Below are 19,055 nucleotides of genomic sequence, written 5' to 3' on the forward strand. Positions count from 1 at the left end.
CGCGGGCTCTAGAGCACAGGCTCAGTAGTTGTGGCGCACGGGCTTAGTTGCTCCGTGGCATGTGGGATCTTCCCGGACCAGGGATCAAACCAATGTCCCCTGCACTGGCAGGCGGATTCTTAACCACTGTGCCACCAGGGAAGTCCTCTGATTTTCTTTTTAAATTTCCATATGAAGAAGAATTAGAAGGGAACATTCATAGGAAATGAAAATAATTAATGTGCTTGGGTTCTGTAACTATAGGTGATTTTTCTTTCTTCTTTGGTCTTATCTAATTTCCCTTATCATTGTTATAGGATGTTATTTATACAGTAAATAAAATTCAGTGATGGGAAAGAAAGCTTGGGATTTGTAATTTATGGGAAATCTCAAAACTTCTCTTACTCTGGCAAAGCCTATGCTCCTGCTATTTCCAGTACTTGATCTTAACCTCCCAGCACCTGAAGACAGCATACAGTTAATACTGAAAATGGTTCTTTCAGAATGATGATGTTCAAGGTCTATAGGATTTGTAAATGCCTCAAAACACTATCCCTTCCTGACAATTTGGGACACAGTATAGCAGAGTGCTTAAGAGCAACTAGGGACTTTACTGTCAGGTATGCCTGAGTTTGAATCCCCATTTTGTCATGTACCAAACGTAACTTGGGTAAATTACTTAACTTCTTTGGGCTTATGTTTATTTATGTATAAAATGGGATAAAAATGAAATCTAACTCACGGAGTGATAACGAGGATTAATAGGGTAAATCTAGTAAGAATGTTCAGTGAATGCCTGTTAAATATACCTATTTTTATCCTGCTTGGCTCTCCTGACTTCCTACTTTGGAGCTTTGCTGGAGGTATTTTCTGGGCCTCTCCATTTAATTAATTAATTAGTTTATTTTGCATCCGTAGATAAGGATGACCAGCTCAGTTTCAGGATGCTGCGCTACTGTGAACATCTGCTGATTGGGAATCATCTGCTTCTTCCCTAGAAGTTGTCCTGTCTGTTTCCATATTTGCTTATTGAAGTAGCCTTCTTCTTTTACTTTACAGATATATGTAATTGACAGCGCAGACAGAAAAAGATTTGAAGAGACGGGTCAGGTAAAAAATTGTTCTGTTGAGATATTTCCCAAATAATTGGGTATTCATTAATCTACTTTGTAAATGTATAAGAGTGAGGGAAGTATTTTTGTTTAACCTTTGCAGTTTAAACAAAACAGTCATTCTGGCAAGCAGGCAAAATACCACTTGCCTAAAAAGAAATTAGTTGAGAATTCTTTAAACAATTTTTCGTTTAAAGCCTTTTTGTTTTAATCAAATTAAATAAATAAGATATAAGCAAATGGAACTTACCAGCATGCCCAAAAGCTCTTCCCAGGCCACATAGAAATGAACCTGAGGAACAATTAACTTATCATTTCTGTGTACATTTTTCAATGCCAACTTAATTGATCCAAGGGTAACTTGGACAAATTAGAAGGTATGGGAAGAAATGTGCAAGTCAAGACTAAGCTGCTCTTCTTGCCAAGCAAAGAGATAGGTATACTTTGAACCCAAATATGACTTCAAATGCAGAGTGCATGTCAACATGATTATACGATGCAATCCGTGTATGCAATTTTAAATAGAGAAGCAGTGGGCATAGACCATTTTACCCAGACTGAGTGCACTGATAAGAAGTGAGTAGTATCGTGGACCTCTTTGGAGAAGCACCTTTACATTTTATTGCGGAGTCCTTGGCCTGTGTCCTGAGCTACTGCACGTGGCCTTCCAAAGGTAGCAGTCCCCATGTTTAAGTTCCTTTTCCCTGGAAATTAGTTTGAGAACTCTCCAGACTCCTGGAGACAGCCCCTCTCCCTTCTATACCTTGATGATTTCTAGACTTCACTCAAGTGAAGCAATGCTAAACATGAGTTTGGAAGTGAAGGGTGTCAGATGGAGATCTGCCTCTTGAACCATCCAGTTCTCTTTGACAGCCCAAGTGTCTTAAGTAGCTAAAATGTGGGTTGAGTGGGGAAGAGGTGGATCCTGGCATTTAGCTAAGTATATACCTTCTCCTGTACTTATTGCAGGCGGAATCAACATACAGTTTAGATCCCAACCAGTACCCTAAAAATTAGAGACCTTGCCAGATGGACTAATGCAGTTACTTTAGGATGTGGGTTTAATGAAGTGCAATGCACATGCATGCATGTTTTGGAGACAGAGATTGAGGAAACAGAATTATAGTCTCTAAAGCAATTGTCATTTTTAGTTCATATTTTAAAATATATATGTATATGTACATATACATGTATGTATATGTGTATATGTATGTGTATCTATGCATTGAAAGTTACTTGCAGATAGTAACGTCGGGTAAGTTTTAAATGTCTAACCACAATTTGTGTTCTCCCTTGAACAGTATTTCTCAAAGTATGATTTATGAATCCCCTATAAAAGAACCACCTGGGGAACTTGTTAAAAATGCAAATCCCTGGACCCTGGCTTAGACTTTCCAAAGTCAGCATCTCTGGGGCAGGCCCAGGAATTTGCCAGGGGATTCTTCCACAGGCTTAAGTTTGAGAACCACTGCCCTTGAAAGTTGCTTGTTGATCAGCTTAACTTATTTATTTCTGATTAGAAATGCATGGTTAAATATCATAGATTTCATCCTCCCCTCCCCATATATTCCCAAAATGATCCAGGAACTAGCTGAATTACTGGAAGAAGAAAAGCTAAGTTGTGTGCCAGTGCTCATCTTTGCTAATAAGCAGGATCTGCTCACAGCAGCCCCAGCCTCTGAAATTGCAGAAGGACTGAACCTGCACACCATCCGCGACCGAGTCTGGCAGATCCAGTCTTGCTCGGCTCTCACGGGAGAGGGCGTTCAGGTGAGGTTACTGGAGGGCTTGGTCACCTGGCAACACGGCAGCCAACCGAGGTAGCCTGTCTCATTGGTTGGGCGGATCTAGATAGAAAAAGATATGAAACAAATAGCCTTTGATGGGCAGATGAACCATTCCAGGATGTGAAAGGCCTGGAGGAGTTTGATTCTTTTCTACTTAGCAACCAATCCGATATCACTAACTGTTCCAAGAAAGCCCCCATGAGTGACAATCTACCCCACTGGGGAGGAGGTTCGGAATGGAAGAATTCAAAAATGCTTTCCGACTCTAGGATTCTTTGGTGATTGGGTTGGGGGTTTTGTGTTGCATCTTGTATTACAGATGCTAAATACTTGTACTCCCAAGGTAACAGAGCCATCAACAACACACTAGTTATCCTAGAAGTGTTTTGTCTTTTCTGTTGGCTGTCTCCACTGCTGTCAGGGTTGGGACCTGTTTCATGCTACTTCAGGTTGGTTTCCCATGGAGAAGCTTCTGCCGACCAAAAGCCTTAGGCTTTACGCTGAGGAACTGTGTACTGAAGAGCAGCTCCCCCTCATTTGATCTTAATTTAGGGCAGAAAACGATTGTAATCCAGACCCCTGAAAGGCTCAAAGAATGATCAACAGCTTCAGCTCTGATGTTTCCTACCAAGCAGCCTCAAACCAGTTGACCCTTGGGGTCAGCCCCCTAGGACCACTTCTTGATTCTGAAGCCCCCAGCGTGCTCTACACGCCTCATTTTCAACATCTGGTGTACCTGCCAGGGAGGTGACCCAGTGCTGTGAGAACCAGACAGCACTGCTCTAGGATGCTTTGGGGATCAACAGCATCTAGAAAAATGGCATCTCCCCTCACTGCCGTAGGACATGTGTCTCTGGTGGCACGACCAGTTTGCTTTTCTGTGGACTTGGTGTGTTGGGGCATGAGCCCGAGATTTGATTCTCCATCATTGTCCGGCAGCCTCTTTCCATTTCCCTTCTAATACTCTTCTTCCCCTCTCTCAGACATTTGACACTGATTTGTCTTAAAACTGCCTGACCACTTTTATCTCAAGCAAATAATCACTTCCTAGAATTATCTCACCTGTTCCAACTATTTGCTGCCTGATATTTCCCCTCTTTGTTACACAAAGAGCCAGGGCCCTTTCTGTGCTTGGCCTCTGATCTGAGGGCAGACCAGTCAGCACGGAACAAGTGCCCCTGCTCCAGACTCCTTGATACTTGCCCCTCAGAAGCTCTTGGTGCACATATGTGTGTCGTGCAGGCCCCCAAGTAGCCAGAGATTACCTCGGCTGTGTCCCCAAAAGAGAAGCTGGGGCCCTGCAAGTCTCTGTGAGGTATAGGTTTAGGGAGGGGGCAGGTGTTAAGTATTTCCTTTTTTCTTTCCTAGAATGTGGTTATAAAGCAATATATTCTCATTTTAATCATATCAAAGTAATACATAAAATTAAAAACTAAAAAGTTCTTTCATTTCCCCTAATCCCACTCAAGAAAGAAACTAACTACCATTAATAGTTTTATTCTTCTCAGATCTCCTCTATAAAATTGCAATCACTTATGTGATTATGTATATCTTACCAGGTTTTGAATTAACTGGGCGATTTTCAGCTGGTCCAACAAGTATGTTACAACCCAGAATGTTTTTGAGTAGGTAAACTCTGATCATTTTATTTCGCTTCTCACTTTTAAACAAAAATCAAGTTCTGCCTAAGGTATTTCCCTCAGTTGTGCCAAAGATGGTACTCATGGGGCCTCAGGTTATTTTGGTGAGGATGAGGCCCAGGAAAAGAGAGTAGCTTTCTTGTGTTCGTACAACCCACTTCAGCAGGAGGACTCTGCCTCTCTAAATGGTTTAGAACCCAAATAGAGAAAATAGAGAACATCTTGAGTCTGGGGACTCTAAAGGTGGGGCCTTAAGAAAGTAAATGCAGGGACTTCCCTGGCGGTCCAGTGGTTGGGACTCTGCGCTTCCAATGCAAGGGGTGCTGGTTCAATCCCTGGTCGGGAGCTAGGATCCCACATGCCACGTGGCACAGCCAAGATATTTTTTTTTTAAAGCAAATTAAATCATTAAAAAGAAAAGAAAAGAAATGCATTCTGTATGCATACTCCTAAGCAAGTAGGAATTGACAGCTCTATGATCTTTTTTCACTCCTGGCCAGTGTCGAAAGGAAGAAAAAGCAAAGCTGGAATTAACAGTGAGGCTCTTGTTTCTTCAGCCAGCCTTAGGGATATTAAAAGGAGGGACTGGGGTCATCTCTTTAGAGGAATGGCATTCAAGTCAAGGGTGCGTCCTCAGAGGAGGTGGAGTTGGGAGGGAGCTCTGGTCATTGTCTTTCCAGTCCCCACCCCTCCCGCTCGGCCACGCAGAGATGACAAGGACAGACTCCTTGTTGCCAGCTGTTGAGCTGCCATAGAAATGAAGTTCCCTTTAAATCACAGCATCTTTGGGCCAAAAAAGAGGCTGTGAGCTACCAGACAGACAGAGGGTGGAATCAAGTGAGACAGTCCTGTATGGTTTGATCTTGTTAGAAAGTTCTTCCCAGATCAGGGACCTCAGCAGCCAGGTTCACAGGAAATGATATCATGAGAGATCCAGTAAAGAACTGTGAGCAAGAAAAATCATGATTTTATATGGAGAAGAAATAGTTTGAAGGTCACTTAATTAGTTTAGTAGATAGTACCATGGTGTATAGAATTGGGTAGTTAAGACTGGGATTTCAAGGTTAATGAGATTAGATTATGGTTAATAGAATGATATAAATTTAGAGAATTTAACCATTATTTGAAACGGGTAATTTAATAAAAATGTTAATTAAGAAGGGAGTCTGCTGTCTGTTGTCCTTTAATGGTAACCTTTGAGGACTGGAGAAAGGTCGTGGAAACACTTTTCATTGTGAGGCACCGATTGACCATGTCCCTCTCAGGTAATACCTTTGACCTAAGCTCTTGTCCACTCAGCCAGTTTCTTGGTTTTCATTTTAAAAAGAGTCACTTAGGTGGAATTCTTTCCCTGCATTGCTTAGTTCAGGAGCAGACCTCTTAAAGATTCTTGTTAATTAAGGCTTTAACTATTCCTAAAAATGAAAGACTTCACTAGAAAAATGTCACTTTCAGAGATTCTGTGTAAAAATTTACTGAAATTCCCTAAATTCCTATTTCATCCTCCCATTCCACCCTCCCCACCCACTACCCACTGAAAGCTGGTCAGTAATGGGCAGAGCTGCTAAAATGATCAGATGTGAAGTAGGTCAAGTATCTGGCACCACAGCACTAATGACCCTGAAAGAAAATGTACAAAGGTTAAAAAAAAGACCTGGAATTTCTGTTACTGTTTCAGATGTTTAAAAACAGTGTCTCTATTTACATTGTGTTTGTGTGTGTGTTTAATCAAAATGCATTTGAGAGACCTGTCCTCTGCTGATAAATAACCATCCAGTGGGTGAGTCAAGGGAACAGATCCACTAGGTGGGGAGCTATGCCCTCTGGAGTAGTCGGACAGGGAGATCACTTTTCCTTAGCCAAGTAGCTTAAACATATGATTTGACATTATGGAAGTTAGTGATTCCTGGGGTGGATTTCACGTTCTTGTTCTACCTGATATTCTGATGGCAAATACATGCAGTCTTTACAAGGACAGGCAATCCTTTGCTCTGGGTGTGGAAGTTGGCTTTTGAGGGCTTCAAAAGAGTCTGGAACAGGTCTTTCTTTGCCTGACTAATGGTGATGAGGAAGCAGCCCATCATGTAATTAAAGCAAGTTTTCATGGGAAACTATCAAGAGCAGAGCATAGGTAAACGGCACTAAAAGCTGAAGGAGAACATCAATCTTGGAAACTCTGGGCTATGGAGAGCCCCATAGTCCAGAGGAGTGATCAGAGGAGACCCAGTTATGTCAAGTAGATGAAGGCAGAAAGAGGAGAAACTAAACAATGTTTGGGAGGGACAACCTGCAGCCCCTGCAGGCAGACTGGCTTGCTGACACGGAGCGGCCTCCCTCTGCACCCTGGGGCTAGGCCAGGGTTGCTAGGGCCTCTCCTAGTGCTCAACATCTAGCCTGGGACTCTTCTCTCCTTTTCCCTGGGTGTCTGGAAAATAGTGAACAAAGATCTGGCTTAGAGCCAGAGAAAGATATAGAGAAATCAATCCCTCTTCCACCTGCAGACCTGAATGTGAACCCCAAACCACAGCGTTCCTTGGCTATTGTAGTTTCAGGTGCTTGAAGACCTTTCCTCCCTAGAACATTGTGTGTGTGTGTGTGTGTGTGTGTGTGTGTGTGTGTGTTTAATTAAAATTATACTGCATTGGAATTTCCTTTCAAAGCAGAGATCAGCAGTTTCAACCTGGTCTCTAACCTTAGTCATAACAGAGACATGCCTACACCAGTAGCTTTGAGCTAGCAGAAGGTTCTCCTGGGTATCGCTCTCCACGCCCCTACCTCACGCTCATCCCTTCTTTTCACATAGCTTCCACATTCCTTGTCTTCCTTCACCAAGCAGGAGCCATGATCCGGCTCACAGAGGTCTCACCTACACAGAAAGGGCCTCTAGCAGTCTGAGCCCTGACGTGTGAGCTGTCCTTCAGAGTGCCTTGCAGGTGAACAGTAAACATTCACTAGCCCAGGTTCTTGTTTTTGTTTCTTTTTCCTTGATCCAGGGGACCTTTCCCTTAATATGCCAACAGAATTTCAATATATTTTTTAAATGACATTTACAACTTCTTTCTAGGCCCGAATCCGTTATTTTCAACTCCCAGTGTGTGTGGAACTGCTTATCTGCAAGTCAGACCTCAGGTTTATTTTTAAATTTTCAGATCTCTCTGTAGACTAAGGAAGCAAGCTTGGGACATGCGGTTCTGCTACCTCTCTGGTGCAGTGCCCTTTGTCACCAGAAAAAGTATTAATAGCAAGCAATATTTTATGTATGCTGCTTCCAGCTGCTCCTTGACCCTGGGGGCCCAGTGGCACAATGGGATAGGCTGCATTGCTCAGCAAGGGTCTGAGCTCCATCGTCTTAAAGCAATTACTGATGTGACCGTGTAGTCCTCATGGCATTAAAAACCAGGCCCACCCAACCATGGCTGCCACTGCTCAGTTCCAACCATCAAGCAGTGATGGATGCATTGCAGAGAGATCAAATTAAGAGGAGTGCAGTGAGGTGGATGGACCTAGAGTCTGTCATACAGAGTGAAGTAAGTCAGAAAGAGAAAGACAAATACTGTATGCTAACACATATATATGGAATCTAAAAAAAAAAATTGTTCTGAAGAACCTAGGGGCAGGACAGGAATAAAGACAGAGATGTGGAGAATGGACTTGAGGACACGGGGAGGGGAAAGGGTAAGCTGGGACGAAGTGAGAGAGTGTCATTGACATATATACACTACCAAATGTAAAATAGCTAGCTACTGGGAAGCAGCCGCATAGCACAGAGAGATCAGCTCGTGCTTTGTGACCACCTAGAGGGGTGGGATAGGGAGGGTGGGAGGGAGACGCAAGAGGGAGGACATATGGGGATATATGTATATGTATAGCTGATTCACTTTGTTATACAGCAGAAACTAACACACCACTGTAAAGCAATTATACTCCAATAAAGATGTTAAAAAAAAAAAAAAAAGAGGAGTGCAGTCGGAGACCACTCTTCCCATAGAAAGGGCATCATGCCTTTAATCCTGAAACGGAGAGATCTGTGATCTGTAGGTTTTCACCCATATGGTTAGGGGTCGTCTTATATTTTTCCCAGCAGTTAGTAGGGAATAATATCATGACATGGTAACATTTATTTCCTCTCCAGAAGGCCAAACAAAGCTCAGTATTTGAGGTTCAGTGTCTCTCCATAGTCTCTAGTACTGAATTGAAGCCAATCAATTCAAATTCAGTTTCAGCAAGGTTGGTCAGGGGAGGTGCGGTGGAGGATGAAAGGGAGGACTACTTACGCCATAGGATTGTCAGCACTGTGAGGAAGATCCAGTACGCAGAAATTTGGTCAAACCAGTGTTTGACAATAAAGGTTCAACCATTACACGAACCTGTGAGTTCATTTCTTGCTTTGGAGGCAGATAAATGATCACCTTTTCTCAGTCATCTTTTTGTTTTTGGGGGGTTTTTTAATAAATTTATTTATTTACTTTTGGCTGCATTGGGTCTTCGTTGCTGCGTGCGGGCTTTCTCTAGTTGCGGCGAGCGGAGTCTACTCTTGGTTGTGGTGCGCAGGCTTCTCACTGCAGTGGCTTCTCTTGTTGCGGAGCACAGGCTCTAGGTGTGTGGGCTTCAGTAGTTGTGACTCGTGGGCTCTAGAACACTGGCCCAGTAGTTGTGGCAAATGGGCTAAGTTGCTCCATGGCATGTGGGATCTTCCCGGACCAGGGCTCGAACCCGTGTCCCCTGCATTGGCAGGCGGATTCTTAACCACTGCGCCACCACAGAAGCCCCAGTCATCTGTTTTTAAAAAAATCAAAGCCTTGCCAGATAAAGGCCAGAGTGCCGTGGCTGCTGATTTAAGCATGAGAAGCAGAAGGGTCCTCCTCTTGCAATGATGTTGTCTCTAAGGAGAGAGATCCTGCTGGAGGTGGCAGGCTTGTGGAGAGTTAATACATGGGGAGCAAGGTAAACACATAGGATTCCACATGCGCTGATACCTGGCAGCCCGGGAATCCTGGGAGCTGAGTGGCCAGAAACAACCTCTGGCACCTTCAGAGCTGCAACAAAGCCACGCAGGGTGCTTGGGTAGGGCTGTTCCATCTCATGCCCCTGTATTCAGCTGGAAGTCATAACAAAGAAAAAACTGGAATTGCTCCCTCTGCCGACTTGAGCACGAGCCCCAGCTTCTCTCCAAGCCTGAGGGAGAGCTCCTCCCGAGCAGTTGCCTGCAGTCATTGAGAAATGGTCATCGAGAGCAGATGCCGGGTCTAGATTGCCTGAGTTCACAGCCTGCCTCTGCCACGCACTCTTCTGTGCCCCCATTTCCTCATCCATGAGTACCTACTTCACAGTGTTGTTACAAGGATTAACTTAAAAGATATAAATTGTGTGGCCAACCACCATGCTAAGTTCTGTAAACACCACCTCAAGCCAGCCTGACATGGACCCTCCCCTCAGGAGTCTTTCCTTGCCAGTGGGCACCCTGGCACAGCTTGTGCCTGATTTTTATTGAAGAGCTATCATCGTCATTGACTGTTGCCTCCCCAACACCTCCACCTCCAGCTCAGGTTCTCCTCTACGTAATAACAGGAAAGGCACAATCCCCAGCCTCCAGACACCAGATCAGGGCGGCCTTCTCGAGCCAGAGCAGCTTAAGTCTCCTCGGCTTCCCACACTCCAGGTTGCAGGCGCAGCTGCAGCACCCCAGGGCCAGCGGGTCAGCTGGTGGGGCCCGACCTCTGAGCGCCCTCTGCTGGCAGGACTGTGGCTGGAAAGGTTTGTCACCGCGGGCCCTCACATACATCTGGAGGACACTGCCCCTCGGCAGGGCTCCCCCATTTAAATCCCCTCTGCCTCCGTAACAGATACCCTGGAGAAAACTGCCCCTCACCCTCCATGTTCTGCTTTGGGTTCCTGCAGCTGAGTAAATATTTTTCCTATCTCTGAGTGCATTCATGTTGAGTTACATGCAGTAAAAGAAACCCACCCCCCTCTATAATCAGCCGTAAAACAAGAGGGAAAATGGTATTCGTATAGTGTGGGAACACTGTTCTTGATTTCTCTGAGAAGATGATTTGATAAAATGTTGCAAGTCTCTACAGAGGAGGAAATATTGAGGTATGCACCTTTGATGGTGTTTGTGCGGGTTCCTGAAGATGGAAAGTGCTACATAAGTGCTGAGCTATTCAGCTTCTAATGCAAAGGGAAGATGCTTATCTTATTCATCCCTCTTTTATTTGTAAAATCTTTTTTGTCTCCTGGCAGGTGATCTTTTTTTTTTTTTTCCTGGAAACCAATTAGCTCCTAAAATTAAACATGCTTCTCTTTAAATTATTCCTTTTCATAAAATGGTCTTAAAATTGGCCTCAGCTTTTCAGAGTAAGTAGCTGACCCAGTTGTATTCGGAGATGCTTTCGGAGTCCACCTTCTCCCACCTCGGCATTCCCCCACCCTCATCCCCACTGCTGCCAGGTGCTGTCCACCTTTGTGCCTTCAGCTGTGGCCAGCCTCTTCTTGGCACATGCCCTAAGGTATGCTCTGGGACAGCCATCAGATTATCTGATTCTCCCACCCAAGTGCTCTGATGGCAACTGGCAGAGTTTTAATCACTGTAAATTCAGGTTATGGTCAGATTAGCCAGGAGATAGGATGCCTGCTGGTTGTTTTGAAGTGATGTATTGTTTGTGGGATTAATGCTCCTAATGGCCAAGGGTGTCAGCTGATGTTTATTACTTTAAGCTGTCTCAGCTGTTCAGGTTCAACAGCTAGCTCCCTGGTCATAGGAAATGTGGGGCTCTGAATGTCATGTATGCCCTGAGATGTGCACGTGTGACACATGCAGGGGAAAGGGATGCGTTGCATTGCAGGAGTCTCGTTTGATTTTGTTCTGGGCTTCTGAGACCTCTGCACACCCCTGGGGGTCAGAGAGACTCTGGAGAAAGGGTGAGCATTCAGGGATGGCTGCAAAGGGCATTGAGAAATAGGTCATCTCTGGCGGGCCTGGCATCCACGAGATATCATGCCACCTGCCAAGTGGCTGTAGGTATTGTGTGGTTTTTACCTCTGTCCTTCTCCAGCCTTCTAAGAGAGGACACTTTCAAGGTCGCTGTGCATTTAAGGGAACCTTCTCCCCAGTCCCTCTGCTTGGTAGTGCTTAAAGCTGCAAGAACCAGGCCAGGCCCCTTTAAACCTTCCCTGGTGCTGCACGAAGAGAAATAAATGCACATTGCCCCAGTGTGTGTCTAGTAACATGCACTGCAGTTGGTTTGTTTTTCCAAAAAGAAATTTAATTTAGTGCAAGTGTACACTGTCACACTGTAAACACACCGGGGCACCAGAAAGGTGGCTTATTGAATTTAATGCCCTAGCAAAGGTCAGCTTTTAGAAAAAGCCAAAAATGGCTGGAATCTGTCCTGATAGCTCCTCAATCAGGCCTTGGATCCAGGCAGATGTGTTTATTTTTTCAGAGGGAGTTCCTGAGGACCCATCTCAAGTTCGGGCTCTGGACATTCCCCCTCCCATCTCCCTCCTGTGCTCTCAGAGGCCTCCCTCCTCCTCCCCAGGAGGTCACTGTCCCTGGTCACCCAGGTGGGCCCCTGGGGAAGGCAAGCTCCACTGAGCTTGTGGTTGAGGAGGGAGGACCCAGGACCCTCGCCCTCTCCCCTCTGGGGCTGGAGTATGTGGTGCCTTTCTTAAAACTAACGCTGCCTCTCTCTGCCCATTTCCCTCAAAGGACGGCATGAACTGGGTCTGCAAAAACGTCAATGCAAAGAAGAAATAAAATCTTGACGAATGGAGATGCAGGAGCTGCGGGAGCTGAATTCTGTCCTGAAAAACACTAATTTGCTGCTTTCTGACCAAATGTTTTTCCATCTGTGTACAGCTACAGCTGTGTGAAGAGAGGGAACAACACAGTTTAAAAAGAATCCCCATTCCAGCAGTAGATTTAACATGATCTCTGAGGTTCAGTATCATTTTTCAAATAAAGGAATTATATTATTTCCTCTGCATAATTGAAATAGTATTAAATGTCTCAAAGCACATGATTAGAAAATGAGATCTTTTAAATGAGCAAGAGATTGCATTGCAGTTTAGGCAATTCCAGTGGGCTTTTTCCTTTCAAAAAAAAAGGGGGGGTGTTGCTGGGGAGAGGAAGAGGAAGAAGCAGCTTAGGCTGCGGTCATTCATTTCCTGACCTGTCCTTACATTCCCCCATGGTGTTGAAACCAAGACAGTGTTTGATGGTGCTGGTCAGTGATTTTTACCATCATCCACTGAGCCAGGGTTGCAGCCTGTCTGGGTGGGAAGCTGCTGGGCTTGGGGGGGCGGAGCGTGAATAGCAGATGATTAAACCATCTTGTCACGCAGGTAGGAGACTGTATGTAATCCTCACCCTTTGGAAAGGAAAAAAAAAGCCTTTATTGCAAACAACGCACCACAGAAACATACCCCGTCCCCAGCCCCCAGCCAGCTACACAGGGAATCAGAGTCTTACGACTTCTGACTGTAATGACATCTGGAATGTAAGGAGAGGTGGGAGGTTTAATTCCAGAAAAATTACAAGGTCCTTAAAAAGCCTTCACATGGAGGGCTCAGGCTAGCGTAAACAGGCTTTCTCCAGTTCAGTGGAGCAGTGAGCAGCCGACTCTGAAATTAGCTGGCTTCTCCACGGCTGTCCTATAGAAAGGATTTCTAAAGCTCAAAGAATTCTGTGTTTAAATGATCACAATAGGCTGCTGCTATCAGATTTTAAAAATAAATGCAGCTTTACCATGAACCTGCTCCACTGAGAAAAGCCAGGCAGATCAATTTTTAGAAGAGATCAATTTTTACAGTGCTGGCAACTTGGTGGTGTGGGCTGCTCGTGGGGGAGAGGGCTTGTTGCTGGGAAGAGCGTGGGTGTGTGTGGTTGCAGGGGCCGTGCCCGGGGAAGCCAGAGTCACCCCAGCTTCTGGTCCCCTCTGCCTCTCTCCAGCAAAATGTGTCCTCTGGTGATTGATTGGAGAGGAATGGTGGGAGACTTCTGCCCCATGTTGCAAAAAGAGCTTGCTTCCCTGAGCCTTAAGAGATCCCCAGCTTCAAGCAAGGGAAAGCAGGCCAGAGCATCCCTGGCTCCTGAACTGAACTATGTTCTGGTGCCTGAGCACTGGGGTTTTTAGAGACTGAATAAGAGACTGTCCAGTGGCTGGTGGGTCCCAGGAGGGCAGCTACTTTTACATCCCAGGAGGTGGCCCTTCCCAAACCCACCAAGGCATGTGAGCAAACTGAAGGGGTCACTCCAGCCCCTGGCCCTCAGTACCCAGCCTTTCTGGACCAAGTTGTGCTGGTGAGGCTGAAGCATGGTCCGCTTCAAAGGTGGTCTGCGGTGAAAGTCATTAACAAGGCCAGACATGAAAAGGTGCCCTGGGTTGCAAGTACTTATAGGGACAGACCTGTAGGTACTTGCAAAACAAAAAGAAGGTGAAGGTTTTTAAACCACTGTGAGCTAGTTGCCCCCTGCAGCCTCCCCCGGCCTGTCTGTCTTACCCAGACGCCTCTCGCCCTTTGACAAACAGAGGCAAAACAGGATTATAAGAAACCAGAAATCCCCCTTCTATCAGGCTGGAAATGTGGCTCTAGCACTTGAAAATATTTTTTCCCCTCCAAATAGTGCATCAGGGATGTTATCTGAGGGGCAAAAATGCCTGCCTTGAGGTCTGTGATTTGGGAACACTGAGATGTGGAACTTGGACTCTGGCAGTGGATGGTCTGTGAAATATCTTTGTTCTTTTACTACCAACTTAGGGAACTGTTTGAAAGGGCCCCCCAGGGCCTCAGTCAGCAGGCAGAAGCCACTGCCTTCCTCTGATAACAGCCTCTGTGAATGTTCAGATTTGCTTTTCAGCTAAAGACACAGAGACATTGTGGATGTCACACACTTTCATCTTCCCTTTCAGTCCTACTGAACCCTCCCGGGGCTCGCAGCGTAGATGAGAGGAGCCTGAAAAATGCAGAGTTTGAAAGCTCCCATTTGTAAAAACAAAATGCTTCTAAAGACTCCTTTCCTCTCCCCAGCCACCGCCCCCCCACTTCGAGGACAGAATTGGAAGCTAGAAAGGGGACTCCCGGTCTCCCATCCTCCCACTCCCAGTGAGTCTTAGTGGTGAGACTTGCTCTGGGCACGACTGCATCTGAATGTGCCGGGAAGAGGGTTGGGGGCCAGAGGGCAGGCAAGGCCTGGGACAGGGGCCCCAGGGTGTGTGCTCAGACCAGTTGTGGGAAAAACTCCTTCCCTTCCCCTCCTCCCGACTTCCCCCGTGCGGCTCCTTCTGGCCGGCTTCCCCGTGCCCAGGGCAGCACACCCTTTCCCCTTCACTCTCCCTTGGTTACTATGGAAACAAGGGTGTCATTGATGTGGGCTGAGCTGGGGAACATGTCGGCGCACAGCTGAGAGTCAGCGATTATGCCGGCGGGTAGAAATGTACCAGGGTTAAGGTCCACAGCTCCCAAACTGCGGGACGGACGCCGTCCTGCCCCCTCCCTCCCTCCCTCTCGCTTCTCCCTCTCCTGGCTTTTGACGAATTCCTTTATTCCCTTCCGGGCTAAAGCAGTGGCTATTTTTGCGCCACTCCGTGCCCCACCCTCGCTGTCGGCCGCGCCTTATCCGGCCTGGCCTGGAGGGTGACACCATGTCACCCTCGCCAGGACTCGTCCCTTGATTCCCGTCAGAGTTTGCTTTGATTTCTCTTTCCTTCTCAGGGGCCAGTTCTTACTTCCTTTTATTTTTAGCTCTTGCACTCCATGTGGTTTCAGGGTTCAGTCTGCTCATCGAAAAGTTCTTTTTTTTATAGTCTCTTTTGAAAATGATAGTCAAAGGAAGGGACGTGGTATTTGGTCATGTGGAAAATTCAATGTATAATTTAGACGTCTGTCAAAAATCCGACAAATAAAATTTAGCTGAAACCAAGGCAGCCTGGAAAGTGTCGTGTCCTTTGCTGGAGAGGGGAGAGGGCCTGCGGTGTGCTTGTCCTTTCAGAGGTCAGCATCCCTCAAGGTGCTTTCTTCAGAAGGATGTAACATTAACACCACGACCAACAATAAAAATAACCCTTTATTAATCCCCTCCTACGTACCAGACCTCTCATCTACATCATGGGGCAGTATTAGTCCCACCTCACAGTTAAGCAAACTGAGGCACGGGCCTGGGTTAAGGAACTCACCCACTATCACAGAGCCATTAGTGCTGGCAGGGCAGGACCCTGGGTCTGAAGGCTGCGGCAAGTTGCCTCCTATGAAGGACAAAGACAATAACGGCCCGTTTCTCAGCCATCTCAGTCCCTGGCCTTCCAAGCCCACACCAGGGGTCTCCTCTGATCAGTGCTGCTCCTCAGGGAGGCGGGGGTGGGGGGGGTGGTGTCTCTGTCCCAAGCATTGGGTGTCCTCTGTCCTCACGGCAGCACAGCTGAAGATTTTGTACCATGCTTTGCACAGACAGAACAAAGGGAGAAGTTAGGAAAACTGCGGTTGGCAAGGATGTTGGCAATTACCTAGTACCTAATACTGAATTTTCCTTTTAGAGAGGGTGCAGAGAGGGGAGCAGACTTGCCCAAAGCCACACAGTAGGAGGCAGAGTGGGCTCCGGTCCAGGGCTCTGCTCTCAGGAGAAGAGCTTGTCTTCCCCTCTGGCAGCCTCACTTCAGTGGCCTTAGAGACATACCAGCCTGGCTGGCCCCACGGGCCAAGCTGTTGGCAGAATAGAGGGGAGCTGGAGGCAGGAAGAGAGAGAAAGTCCAGTGCTGCCAGGTAAATGGCGGGACACGCACACCTGAACTGCAAATAAACAATCATTTTAAATGTAAGTATGTCCCATGCAATATTTGAGACATAGGGACTTCCCTGGTGACGCAGTGGTTAAGAATCCGCCTGCCAATGCAGGGGACACGGGTTCGAGCCCTGGTCCGGGAAGATCCCACATGCTGCGGAGCAACTAAGCCCATGCACCACAACTTCTGAGCCTGCGCTCTAGAGCCTGCGAGCCACAACTACTGAGCCCACGTGCTGCAACTACTGAAGCCTGCGCACCTAGAGCCTGCGAGCCACAACTACTGAGCCCACGTGCCGCAACTACTGAAGCCTGCGCACCTAGAGCCAGTTCTCCACAACAAGAGAAGCCACCGCAATGAGAAGCCTGCGCACCGCAATGAAGGGTAGCCCCCGCTCACCACAACTAGAGAAAGCCCACACGCAGCAACGAAGACCCAACGCAGACAAAAATAAATTTTAAAAAAAAATTGAGACATAATACTCATAAAAAGTCATTGTTTATCTGAAATTCAAATTTAACTGGCCATCCCAGTTTTTGTTTTTGTTGTTTTGCTAAATCTGGCAACTCTACCCAGAATGCTCTGCTGAATAAAGGCACACTGAGATACAATTAAACTGTGTTCTCCGGAGTCAGACCCAGAGATCTATCTTTGCCCATCCATAAATCAGCTCTGTGATCTTGGGCAAGTTGCTTCCTTTCTTGGAGCCTCCCTGCCTCTTCATCTGTGAAATGGGACTAAAGTGGTAGGGAGATTTAAAAGAGATATAATGTCGATAAAGGTAGATGTAGGGGGCTTCCCTGGTGGCACAGTGGTTGAGAGTCTGCCTGCCGATTCAGGGGACACGGGTTCGTGCCCCGGTCCAGGAAGATCCCACGTGCTGCGGAGCGGCTGGGCCCGTGAGCCATGGCCGCTGAGCCTGCGCGTCCGGAGCCTGTGCTCCACAACGGGAGAGGCCACAACAGTGAGAGGCCCGCGTACCGCAAAAAAAAAAAAAAAAGGTAGATGTAGGGCAATAGCTAGCACACAGTAGGGACACTGCACCTCAGTTTCTTACCCGTAAAATGAGGTAATCACTTACCCTGTGGCATTTTTCAGACGATTAGATGAAGTTATGGATGTCCAGTGCAGAGTAGGTGCTAAATCGTTTGTAGCTATTATAATAACTGGCAGACATTCTGGAGTCCAGGCCTTCCCAGGCCCCAAGACCTCTGTCCTCCCACCTCCCCTCCCACATGTTGCAAGGGCCAGCAGCCTTCCTGGCAGTGCTGGCAGCCCCCTCCTCTCTCTGGGGGCTCCCAGGGCCGCTGCAGCCACACCTCCTGCAATTAGATTTGTAAGTGGGAACAGGCTCTTGTCAGAGGCTCCTGATTGGCTCCAGGCAAAAACACAGTTTAGCACTCAGTCAAGCTGCATTTCAGGGCCTCTGTCTCTCTCCCCTCCACCTCCCCTTTTAATTGCAATCTGTTCGGTAATTTTCTTTTCCAACACTGCAGAACTCAGAGAAGCTGCGGCGCAGGAGCCGGGCAGGGAGGAGGGCAAGAGAGCTGCTGCTCCCTGCAGTGAATCTGCTGGTCCAGCACTGTGCCGTGTGTGTGTGTGTGTGTGTGTGTGTGTGTGTGTGTGCGTGCGTGCGTGCGTGCGTGCGTGTGTGTGTGTGTGTGTCTAGAACCAGACACACATGGGTATGTGGGGATACAGCCAACAACCAGGCCCCTGCAGGGTCAGACCAGGGCACCCACTTGTACCAGGCACTTGGCAGTTATCATTTATTTAATCCTTGTAACAACATGGATAACTGTAGGCATTACCACTCCATCTGAGGACAGGGCTCACAGAATCTGAATCACTTGCTCAAGATCACACCAGAAGAATGGGGCGGAGCTATAATTTTCACCTGGGCCTGTTTGACTGCTGGGCCCCAAGCTCATACCATGATACCTTTTCCTCTTCTGGCTTCCGAGCTCAGAAAAGGAGCTGAGGAATCCTCCTGCACACAGGAGCAGGGAGAGGTTTCTTTTCCCAGAGTGAGTGGCGGTGTCCCAGGGACAAAAAGCCTTCGCTAAAGAGACGAAGTCCTAATGACAGAAATGCAGAGAGCAAGCTGAGTCAAGGAGGGGCAAGTTTTGTGAGATAACTTGTGTGGATACCTGAAGCTGAGAGATGCAAGGGTCGGGGGCAGAACTACCCCTTAGCTCAGGGAACTGCTACTCCTGTTACTCATTCACTGATTGGATCCCTTCAGCAGTCCTACAAGTTAACCATTTCTACCCCTTTCCCAGTTGAGGAAACCAAGGTTCTCAAAGGTTAAGTCACTGGGGCTTCCCTGGTGGTGCAGTGGTTGAGAGTCTGCCTGCCAATGCAGGGGACACGGGTTCGTGCCCCGGTCCGGGAAGATCCCACATGCCGTGGAGCGGCTGGGCCCGTGAGCCATGGCTGCTGAGCTTGTGCGTCCGGAGCCTGTGCTCCGCAATGGGAGAGGCCACATGGTGAGAGACCTGCGTACCGCAAAAAAAAAAAAAAAAATAGGTTAAGTCACTGGCCTAGAATCACACAGCTAGGAAATGGCTTAGCTCGGGTTCCCATCAACTAGAAAGACCATCTTTCCCCAGGGCACCATCTTGACTAAACACAGGGCCCCAAACATCAGGGAGCAGCGGGGAGCGGGGCTCCCGGAGACCAGGCCAGAGGCCTACCTCTCCCTCTCACTTTGCCACCCGCCTCTTCACGATCCACCAGACCCTTCTGCAGAGCCCA

At 47.2% G+C, this 19,055-nt stretch overlaps 1 protein-coding gene across 1 annotated transcript in view; it reads left to right on the plus strand.

Moving 5' to 3' along the window:
* Positions 1–12,509, plus strand: part of ARL3 (ADP ribosylation factor like GTPase 3) — a 32,752-nt gene extending 20,243 nt beyond the window's left edge. The window contains exons 4-6 of the mRNA XM_060105249.1: positions 1,039–1,089; positions 2,676–2,861; positions 12,230–12,509. Coding sequence (XP_059961232.1) covers positions 1,039–1,089; positions 2,676–2,861; positions 12,230–12,277 — 285 coding nt within the window. The 3' untranslated portion in view covers positions 12,278–12,509. The remainder of the gene's footprint in view (positions 1–1,038; positions 1,090–2,675; positions 2,862–12,229) is intronic.
* Positions 12,510–19,055: the final 6,546 nt, after the last annotated feature.

This window comes from Mesoplodon densirostris, chromosome 1 (assembly GCF_025265405.1).
Source record: "Mesoplodon densirostris isolate mMesDen1 chromosome 1, mMesDen1 primary haplotype, whole genome shotgun sequence".
NCBI lineage: Eukaryota > Metazoa > Chordata > Mammalia > Artiodactyla > Ziphiidae > Mesoplodon > Mesoplodon densirostris.